The 11,711-nt window shown below is 44.4% G+C and overlaps 1 protein-coding gene across 1 annotated transcript in view; it reads right to left on the reverse strand.

Moving 5' to 3' along the window:
• The window catches only part of LOC138246426 (uncharacterized), a 222,782-nt gene extending 219,159 nt beyond the window's left edge, over positions 1–3,623 (reverse strand). Inside the window, exon 1 of the mRNA XM_069201035.1 lies at positions 3,462–3,623. Coding sequence (XP_069057136.1) covers positions 3,462–3,505 — 44 coding nt within the window. The 5' untranslated portion in view covers positions 3,506–3,623. The remainder of the gene's footprint in view (positions 1–3,461) is intronic.
• Between the last annotated feature and the right edge of the window lie 8,088 nt (positions 3,624–11,711).

An 11,711-nucleotide genomic window follows, 5' to 3' on the forward strand; every position in this document is an offset into this window, starting at 1 on the left:
TGCATTGAAAGAAGAAAAGATATTTGACATTATCCCTAAAGCGAAACTTCCACGCTTTAATTGCCAAAGTAAGAGATTCATCCAACTAGCCATACAAAACAGGTTACAAAAAACAACTTATGCAAGCACATTGAGAGATGGATGTAGCAAAAGTAGAACGATTGACCTTGCCTGCATCAAAAGCTTGACACCTATACCTGTGCAAGTTGATAAATTCTGGTCATCAACATTTAACAAGATGAACTTGGAGATGCTAACTCGACCAAATATTGCTGATGCTTCAGTGAACACTGAATTTCCAATCATTGCAAGTGGATTGATTATCAAGGAGGACCTACAGAGATGCATTCAAAAGGTATGGCTACATTCTTCAAGACCTTAACAGCAAATTGGAGGAAGCTGAACTTCATGTTGTGTCACATGCTGAGTGGACTGCTTGAGATGGTTCCAACCGAGTCACTGTACTGCCAAATGACACAGAAGTTATTGTTGTGCTACTTAGGTTTGCTGCAATGTTCATAAGTCAAGGATTATCAGAGTTATGGACACCTTATGGGACAGGCGATAAAAGACACATAATTCTGCTTCCTATTCTGTACAAGAAACTTGACCAAGACATGCCCAGTGTTCTTATCAAGGCACATATTCTTACGGGTGATGACACTATGAGATTGGAGCTTTAACTGCTGAACCTGTGAAGTTTCTAAAAGGATTTTCTGAGATAGAAGAAGAATCTGACTTTAAAGGGGTACTAAAATGCATTGTGCATGTGTGGAAAATGAGTTCTGACCGTCACACATTTGACGATCTTCAGCACAGTAAGTTAAAGAGATCAGTCCTCCTAAGTGACCTTCAATCGATGTCATATTCTGTGTTTGGACACATTAAGAGAGCGTTCTAATTGATCAGAATATGTGTAAATGTTTTCAGCCATTAATATGTGGAGAAAGATCTGTGTGAATTTGGTTCGAAAGATATTGACGGGGTGCTAAAACCTGTGCCATTTCTAAAGAACTTTCCACAGAACTTAGATGTTCATGTACTTGCAAAACTCGTGGTACAAAAAGATGTCACTATTGATATGCTCTTCTCAAATGTTCAACATTCTGCAAATGTAGCACGAGCAATTGCTGAAACAAATAAATAAAGTGAACTTTGAAAATGTGTCTAAACAGGAGTGATAAACATTATTTGTTTTATATTCAGATCATAAACATTGTTTGGTGTACACATAAGAGGATTAAAAACCATTACTGTTTGTTTCATTTCAGTATATGTCTATTCTTCCTCTAGTATACCTACCATTTGGAAAATGGTTGAAAGGTTGCTCTGAGGAATTATTTTATGTCTCTATAAGACTGCTTGACCCCCAAAACCTATGTTTTGACACCAAAATGAATTATATAGGTCTCATGGTTCTTGAAATATTACATCATCACTGCAATACATCAGCCATTTTTAAAAGTGTTGTCCAGAAACACTTGGGCCGGGTCATCAATGTCTACCCAAACTAAATTACTTCTCTAATGATCCAAAATTACAAATCAAAGCTGAAGATGTCTGGACAACATTTTTTTACGACGGTATATCAGGGGGCCAGGATTACCAGTATAAATCAAAAAATGGGGGTGTTCAAACCAAAAAGGATGATTCTCTCCCAGCTATTTTATTGGGTTTTTGTGGATTAAAGGAGAAATATATTAGTGAATTTGTATTTGTTAAAGTTTAATTAAATGTTGTTTATTTTTAAAATGTTTATTTTACTTCTATTTTTTTGATGGCACCTATAAACCTGAGGCCTCATTTACAAGGCCTCTTTGAGCCACCATTGCATCATTTAAAAAAAACAAATGTTATGCAACAGTGGTGAAAACAGTGCTTTATCATGCTCCACATTTACAAACTGAGGCATTGGGCCCAATGTATCAGTTTGTAAAGCCTTGCATCACATTATACCTGTGCCAGGTATATTGTATCCAAGGTAACTTTACCTCAGGAAAAGCCACACAGAACTGACGTAGTGAAATTTACAAGATTTCACTGCGTTGTCCTGTGACTTCACTGCATCAGAATTGTAACGCCTGCTCAGAGCAGACGTTAAGCTGACGCAAGGCTTTTCTCTATGGGAGCCTTCTGGGCATTGCTGGAGTAGCATAATTTTATTGATGCTAGTCCAGCAATGTGTCAGTTTAGTGCCACAGATGCATCAGAACCATGGAGCTCTTTATTGTAAATACAGTGCATCCATAGCTTCGCTAGGGGATCGTAGGACAGCACAAGACATCTGACCCATCGGAAACGAAAGAAATCTGACCCATCGGGACGATGCATCAGATTCTTGTAAATGAGGACCTTGATTTATCGCTGGCCCTAATGCTCTTTCAAATAAAATACTATTACTGCGACTTCTACCACAAAAAATCCAAAACTGTGTTTCTCAAATTCTGGGCAGGTCAAAATCTTGAGTAATAAACAGGGTAACATTAAACACAAGTACATCTCCTTAGCTGTCTACAACCGAGGGTGCTGGCCCTTGTAACCTATTTAAACTAATCAATGATTTACCCCTCGCTGTCTCTGACCATCTAAAGTAAGTTAAAACCTTATCAGATACCTTTCCAAGCTATTACTGAAGCATCCGTGTTTAAAAGGTGCTCAGATATGGAGTTTCCTCCCATATCCCCCAAAGGTAAGTAACCATCTAACTTTCTACAAAGCTCTCAAAGCCTTTCAAAACAAGGCACACTATCAACAGGGGAGACACAATGCCCAGTTTGGGAATTATGGGGCAGATTCACCAAATCATTTATTAGTATGGGAAACTGTGCTCCAGGAGTACTTTTTGGGGCAGTCTAACAAGCCTGTATGAAACAGCCCTGTAAAAAGGGCAAAGTCCTGTCTATTTGCACTATTTGTAGATGATTTCCACTGAAAATACCTATTATAGTCCTAATTTAGATGTTTTGGAGTTTTTTGGGTTCAATTCACAAATGCATTTAAGAGTATTGAAAAGTATTTAAAAATTACTACAGGAGTACTACTTCACACACTACAAAAAGCCTTTGTGTGTGTGTGTGTATATATATATCAAATATGCTTTGGATTGAAAGTTTACTGTTACTTCTAATTAATGAATAAATGCAAACACTCCGATATGCACACTTCTTTCCGTGGACATTCATTTGCGTATTCTGTGAAAAATAAGGAAATGGTATTTGCATTAAATAATGCAGGATATAGACACAGACCCCGACTTACAATGCTGGGCTATTTGCGTGACCTATACAGCGGGAAAATGATCATCTGCTTTTGCTAAAATTGTTTTGTTAGGGCTTACCGATCAAAACGCTGGTGTTCTTCATTTCGCAAGAACAAACGTGATAGTTAGAAACAAATGTGAAGTTGTTTGTTCATCGTACCAACGGAACGTCACCCATGTCTAACCATTTCTGGCCTCTTACCTGTCACCAGTTCCGGCTTGCCCTGTTCCATAGCGCTCCATCATTACGTGGTCTTCTGTGCGCCCTGACGGCTTCCCCGTGCAGCAATAGAAGGACCCTTTCACAAGCACCGAGCCATTAAGAAGGCTGAGCCGTACCAGCCAATGATTCAATGACTTCAGATCTGACGTTTCTGCCACAATTTCCCCAGCTAAAAAGCTCATCAGCTCTAACCAACACCCTTCCGACGTTTGCGGTGGCGACCAAGAACCCGCTTATCACGTGAAGTGCAGAGAGAAGTTTTGCTTTTGAGATGTGGATGCGAGGTGACGAGGGGCGGGGTCAACTCACACACAGAGGCGCAGCTATTACTGCTGCAGGGGGTGTGATGGCATTAGGGCCCAGTCCCAGTGGCCTGTCAAGCCCGCTGCACTCAGATTATTTCTGTAATGTAGCCTTTTTGCTCAGTGGCACTGGAGTCTTTGGCACCTTTGCGACGCCACTGATTAGAACAGGGCAGAATTTCGACGTGAAGTGAGTCTAGCCGTTTTTCCCGAAAAGTTAGAGAATTTTCTGGGCAAAACCCCACTCTGTGAACATCTGCAACTAACACATGCCTGAACTTCAGCTTCTGGACGCTTCGTTTGGCAAGCGTTGTCCTGTGAAGCCTGGTATTGTGGAATCCGCTACTGTAGTGTCCTGCTGGACACGTTCTAGTGTTTTGCAAGCCACTCTGCTGAGGGCTGGCCTCCCATCTACAACCCATACCCAACACAGGCGACACCGGTCAGGTGACCCTGCCAATAAAAAGGGCCGGGCGCACGTGCCCAGAGCCAGTTCTACCGACCATGCCACTGTGTCTGTGTGACTTATTTTAGTAGCATGAGGGCCTAGGGCCCCAACACTACACGCTACCTCCTTAAAAGGGATCATCCTGGAAAGAACATGAATGCCTCGGGAAGTCCTGGGAAGTGCCAAGACACCAGCTCTTGCAGGTCTATGAATGAAGCACATTACCCTTTTACAGTCAAACATTTAAGGCAATACAGGTTTCTGGATGTTTAAGGGTAGTTCCACTAAAAAGTCAATATACTGTCATTTCAATTTTCCTGCGAAGAAAACCGATGTTAGAGGGTATATTACTGAGAGGATATGAACAGCTGCATTTAAAAGTGGCAGTAAGTGGACCTCCTCCAAAATGGACAGATGCTCAGCAGCTGCTCTATCCACCCACTTATCATATCACCCACCCCATTCATGGGGGTGGCAGCTGCCAGTTTTCCTTGGATGAGTTAATTCCGACACTCCTGTTACAAAAACCCACTCCGTAGGACTGACGCAAGTGTAAAGGTGGCAAGGCCAATGACACTAGGGCCCGTATTTATACTCCGTTTGCGCCAAATTAGCGTCGTTTTTTTAGACGCAAATTCGGCGCAAAACTAACGCCATATTTATACTTTGGCGTTAGACGCGTCTAGCGCCAAAGTATGAAGAAAGAGCGTCATTTTTTAGCGTGAACGCCTTCCTTGCGTTAATGAGATGCAAGGAAGGCGTTCCCGTCTAAAAAAATGACGGCGACGCAAATGCGTCGTATTTATACTCCCGGGCAAAAATCACGCCCGGGAGGTGGCGGGTCAAAAAAACCCGCATTTGCGCCTGAATTTAACGCCTGGGTCAGGGTAGGCGTTAAGGGACCTGTGGGCTCAGAATGAGCCCACAAGTGCCCTCCCCTGCCCCCAGGGACCCCCCCTGCCACCCCTGCCCACCCCAGGAGGACACCCAAGGATGGAGGGACCCATCCCAGTGAAGTACAGGTAAGTTGAGTTAAGTATAATTTTTTTTAATTTTTTGATTTTTTTTGTGGCATAGGGGGGCCTTATTTGTGCCCCCCTACATGCCACTATGCCCAATGACCATGCCCAGGGGACACAAGTCCCCTGGGCATGGCCATTGGGCAAGGGGGCATGACTCCTGTCTTTACTAAGACAGGAGTCATGAAATGGCGTCTGGGCGTCGAAAAAATGGCGCTAATCGGGTTAAGACGATTTTTTAGCGTCAACCTGACTTGCGCCATTTTAAGACGCCCTAACGTCATTTTTTCCCAACGCCGGCGCTGCCTGGTCTACGTGGTATTTTTCCACGCACACCAGGCAGCGCCGGTCTGATTGCGCCGTCTAACGCCATTCCATAAACACGGCGCCCGCATGGCGCTTCAGAATGGCGTTAGACGGCGCAAAATTTTTTGACGCTAAACTGCGTTAGCGCAGTTTAGCGTCAAAAAGTATAAATATGGGCCTAGGTGTGACAAAAACTGTCTTGGGGGGTTTTACGCCTACTCCAGTTTCTACGATGGACCCAAAAGTAAACCCAAACACACCTTTAATTTGACTATTGTCAGTAGTCCCAGCACTATTACTACTAGGGGCACTTGAAGTTGAAGTGGGTTTAGTAGTGGTGGCAGGCTCAGGGCCTTTACCTGGACAGGACTCGTCTCCTGGCCTATGGTCTTTATTTTTGCACACTTAACACTGAGGCTTTTTGGTGTGTGCAGAACAAGAGGAAGACGTTTTATTCTCACCCCCAGAGGAGAGTTGTGGACCTGAAGAGGAATCTTTGTTTTTATGTTTGTCCCCATGCTTGTCCTGAATCTTTTCAAATTCTTTCTTCTTTTCTTTGTCACCCTCTGTATGAGCTTTTCTGCTCACCCTTGTTCTGATCCATTTGTCTGCCTGTTTTCCCAGTTCATGGGGAGAGGTCAGATCTGAGTCTACCAAGTATTGGTGTTACAAATTAGACACACAGTTATTCAAAATATGCTCTCTTAAAATTAGATTATATAAGCCCTCATAGTCAGCCACTTTGCTGCCATGTAACCAACCTTCCAAATCCTTCACAGAACAGTCCACAAAGTCTATCCAATCTTGTGAAGGCTCTTCTGGTTTCTCTGACCTTAATTCTGTATTGTTCAGTGGTTAAGCGAAATCCATCTAAGAGTGCATTCTTAAGGACGCTGTAATCGTCTGAGTTCTCCTCCCTGACAGTGCAGAGTCTGTCCCTCCCTTTATCAGAGAAGGCCAATCAAATAATAGCAGCCCACTGCCTTTGAGGGACCCTCTGAACTTTACAGGACCTCTCAAGTGCAGCAAACTACTTGTGTATGTCACCCCCCACCTTGTATGGGGAACAATTTTGTGTAAGTTTCTAGAGTCAATGGTGTCTTTTCTAACTCCATAACTCCTGAAACTGCTGCTGCCACCATGGGGAAATAACCCCAGCCACTTTCTTTCCCTTTCCACAGCTAATACCTCCCTATATAGGGCTAGCTGTTGCTGCTGCAGCCTCAGCCTGTCCTCCTCCAGGATCAACTTTCTAAGCTCCCTGTCTATGGAGTCATCAGCTGGAGTTAAACCATGCGATCCCTCAGAAACTGAGGTGAAATGGAAATGGGCAGAGGTAGACCTTTCCCTAGTCTTTGTAATTAATACTAGTTACCTGACCTCTAGGTGTGAAGGGAGCCCTCCCTGAGTGCCCATCCTTCCCACTGCCAGCTACACTAGAAAGTTTGCTAAGGGGAAGATCTTTGGAAGAGCCCTCCCCTGAATCTTACGGTTGTTTTCTGATTCTAAGGGGTTCAGAATCTCCCTCTACTTCCTCCTCCTCCTCTTCTTGCTGATCACCAGCATGCTCCTGTTCATCTTGGAGGAGGAGACTCAACAGGAAATTCTTATTTGGGTTCTTCCCTACATCTAGTTCTCTACTTATACAAAGCTCCCTCAGTACTTTGAAGGTCGTGTTCTCATAGGGTGTACCAATGACCTCAGAGCTAGGCCCAGCAGTAGACATGATGTAGTGTTAGTGTAGTGTAAGTGAAAAGAGAAAACCTACTCTACCCAAGTTCTAGTCTTTTAGAAAGGAAGGTAAAAGACCAGGCCCTGTTACTAGGTATGTGTATGTATAGCTCTAGGTACAGAGTACTCTTTCCTGTGGAAAGCACCAGTGGCAGAGTGATAAGGCAATTGCAAGTACTTACCCAACCGCTGCACCACCAATGTAGGAGGCTGGCCTGGTTTCTAGTGGATACCAACAATACTTACACCTTATACTAGGTCAAGTTTTCCCTTATTAGTGTATGTAGTCAGTGTCTAGAAGCCAGGCTCTCTAGTGATAGTGTGGATGAATAGCTAAGGCCTAACTAGGAGACATGCAAATCTCATGCAATGTCACTACAGTCATACAGTACTTACACACATGAAAGAAAATACTCAGTAGTACAAAAATAAAGGTACTTTATTTTGGTGACACACTTGCCAAAAATATAACTTTTGACTATACTCCCTTAGGAGGTAAGCAAAATACACAATAGATACACTAGTGTCCAAAAAACTGGTAAGTAAACAGTTAAAGAACAGTGCACATAATGAAAATCACAATTAGTTAGAAATAGGCCCAGGGGGGAAACAAACCATATACTAAAAAAATGGAATGCAAATGTCGGTTTCCAACCTATGCAAGTGTAGTGTGCAGAGGGGTGCTGGGAATATTAGAAAACACCAAAGGTAAGGAACAGAACCCACCCCAGAGCCCAGGAAAGTAGGAGTAAATGACAGGAATCTTCCCAGAACACACAAGAAAACGAAAAAAAAAGATATTGCATGAACCAGAAGAGACTGCAAGACACCAACAGTGGATTCTAGACCTGAAGACCTGCAGAAGAAGTGGACCAAGTCCAAGAAGCACAGACGAGTCCATGAAGAACAGGAGCCCCTGCCAACCCGGATGAAGGTGCAAAAGAAAAACCACTGGTGAAGAACAACAGTTAGTACTGCACCAAAGAAGACGGATGCGGCTTCCTGGTTGGTGCAGATGATGTCCCATACCGGATGGATGATTGCAGTCTGGTTTGCGTCTCTGGAGCCCACCAACTACCCTTGGTAAATGCAAAGCTTGCGTTTAGCGGTAAATGGCACTGCCCGGGCCCAGGAAGGACTAGGTCGACTCTACCCAGGAGGGGGAGACAAAGGGGGCTCTCAGCAGTCCAGAGAGCCCATGAAAGACTAGGCAGTGCACACAGGAGTCCTACAGCACGTGTCAAAGAAGGTGCAAATGTAGGCCCATGCAGCACAACACAAAGGGATCCCACGCCGCTGGAGAACAACTCAGGGAGCTGTGCGTCACAGGAAGGAGTGCTGGGGGCTGGAGCTGTTCTGTGCATGAAGAACTTCGCGGAAGGTCACACACAAGCCTTGGAAAGTGCAAATCACGTGGTGCCCAGGTGTACGGTCTTGCGTGGGAAGGCAAGCCCTTACCTCTGCCAATGTTGGACAGCTGAACTTCAGGACCGTCGTGACCTCTTCAGTCCACCACCTGTGTTGCTGGATCCACGCACTTCTTCAGGAGACGGGACCCAAGCCATCGGCCGTCACTGCAGAGGGGTGCCTGCTGAAGCAGGGAAGTGACTCCTTCACTTCAAGGGAGATTCCTTTGCTCTTCTGGTGCAGGCTGTAGGCAGGCTGTCCTCTGAGGATGCACAGCCGGGAAACAGTTGCAGTTGCTGGCTGGAGCTGAAGAGACAAAGTTGCAGAAGTCGTCTTAGCTTCTTTGTTGCAGTTTGCATGGTTCCTGGAGGGTCCAGATGCAGTTTATGTGGTGAGAAGGTGAAGTAAAGGATGCAGAGGAATCCTGCTGGAGTCTTACAATCCAAATGTAAAGAACCACCCAAAGGAGAGATCCTTAATAGCCCTGAAAGAGGGATTGGTCACCTAAGCAGATAAGCACCTATCAGGGAAGAGCTCTGAGGACACCTGCTGGCACTGGCCACTCAGGTGTTCCCAGAATTCCCTGCCCATCTTGAAAACAAGATGGCAGAACCCAGAGACCCTCTGGAGGAGCTCTGAGCACAACCCCTGGGTGGTGATGGACAAGGGAGTGGTCACTCCCCTTTCCTTTGTCCAGTTTCGCAGCAGAGCAAGGACTGGGAGTCCCTGAACTGAAATAGACTGGATTATGCAAGGAGGGCACCATTTGTGCCCTTCAATGCATTTCCAGAGGCTCTGGGAGGCTACCCCTCCCATGCAAGTAACACCAGTTTCCCAAAGGAGAGGGTATAACACCCCTCTCCCAAAGGTAATCCTTTGTTCCTGCCTTCCTGCGCTAGAGCTGCTAGAGCAACAGGCGAGTAGAAACCTGTCTGAGAGGTGGCAGCAGTTGGGGCTGCCTGGAAAACCTCAGAAGGCTGGTGTGGCAGTACTGGGGGTCCACTGTGGAGTCCCCAGAGTGCATGGAATTTTACAACCAATGCTAGAGTCAGCATTGTGGTATAATTCCACGATGTTAGACATCTTACATGACCATATTTGGAGTTACCATTGTGAAACTGGACATAGGTATTGGCCTATGTCCAGTGCACGTGTGAAATGGCTTCCCTGCACTCACACAGTCTGGGAAAATGGTCCTAGACAATGTGGGGGCACCTCTGCTAGTGCACGGGTGCCCTCACACACAAGTACTTTGCACCTAGCCTTCAGGACTGGAAGGCCTGACATATAGGTGACTCAAAAGTGACCTGGTGCAGTGTAAATGGCAGTGAAAGGGTGCATGCACCATTTCACACAGGCTGCAATGGCAGTCCTGTAGAAGCCTTTGCCTCGGCTCCCTATGGGTGGCAAGGGAAGTGCTGCAGCCCATAGGGATCCCCTGGAACTCCAATGCCCTGGGTACCTGGGTACCATATATAAGGGGCACCAGTATGCCAATTATGAGTGGAATAATGTGTTAACACTATCCAACAACCAAATTTAAGGGGGGAGGGAGAGCATAAGCACTGGGGTTCTGGTTAGCAGGATACCAGTGACACAGTCAAAAACACTGACAAACAGGCCAAAAATAGGGGTAACCATGCTAGAAAGAGGCTACTTTCTCACAGTCCCAGATAGGAAACGTTTACTGTGGTAATGTAGACATCACCGAAGAAAGAGTGAGTCCGGTACTGTACGTTTCTCTCTCAATGTAATGGTTATTTAAAGCTGCCGCATCCAACAACTGCTTCCCCAACTGAATTGGAATACTCGTCTGAGCCTTTCATTCTGAGGTTCTATAAAATGACATCACCTTGGTACTTCAGCATGTGGCAGATATTACCTTTACTATACTATAAAATATTCTACTGCAAAGCGTACAGTAAAATAAATAAAATCAACAGCATTAACAAATCCTACTATCACAACTATGCAAGCAATACAATATTAATACTACAACATGAGCCTGGAACCAATAAACAAGCTGATCATAAACCTCAGGAATTTTAATCAACCTATAAGGATCATACCTAATGGGATTGCTCCAGCAAACCTCAAGACTAATGTTTTCTGGTTCCAACATTTCACATACACCACCATCCTTGCATCCAACCACCTAATTCCTGGTATTCACCATGTTGTTCTGACCTGACGCACCAGACTCCTTCCAGCTGTCCACAGTGACTTCCTGCCTAGGCCTGGCCTTGACTACTCTAGTCTTACTTCACCAATTAGTACAATGTACTCTAACAGCATTTCAACACACTTTATCCACTATCAGTGATCCAACAAACTTCTCTCCGTCCTTCCTCAAATATCTGCCTTTTTTTATATACACCTCATCACCAAACAATAAATGTCATATCACTCACTCAATTTCTTTTGTCAAAATTATTGATCTGTTTGTTCATAGCTTTGGCCTAATTACTTTTTACTTTCACATCACAGTCTTTTACCTCCACACGAATCCATGCCCAGTTACTCATCCAACAAGGGCATACCTTGGTAGAGGGTTTCCTACGCCTCAAAATAACAAACAGAGGTACGTATGTTGAAGGTTGTGGGCTGGTCCAGTAAATCCATAACATGGACCACACTGCATTCAGCAGAATAAACCTGCTAGTGACAGCCAACTGACCACAATGGTCCTGCACTTCGCCTGACCATTGTTTTGGGGATGATATAGAGGCATTTTCAAAAGTTTAACATCAGTAGAATTAAGAAACCTCGCCACCTCTTCATTAACTAATTGTACACCATTATCAGAAATAAGAAATTGAGGAAAACATTCTCAAAAGAAACTTCATTAAGAAACGTAATTACTGTTTTGGCATTAGGCTCTGATACAAATTTTACTTCTGGCCATTTGGAATACAAATCCATTGCTACTAATGCAAAATGAAATTGACGTTGTAACCTATTAAATGGGAGTGAATAAATCAACACCCACTTTTTTCAAAGCTGTAGATGGGCATTC

The sequence above is a fragment of the Pleurodeles waltl genome, chromosome 7, assembly GCF_031143425.1.
Source record: "Pleurodeles waltl isolate 20211129_DDA chromosome 7, aPleWal1.hap1.20221129, whole genome shotgun sequence".
NCBI lineage: Eukaryota > Metazoa > Chordata > Amphibia > Caudata > Salamandridae > Pleurodeles > Pleurodeles waltl.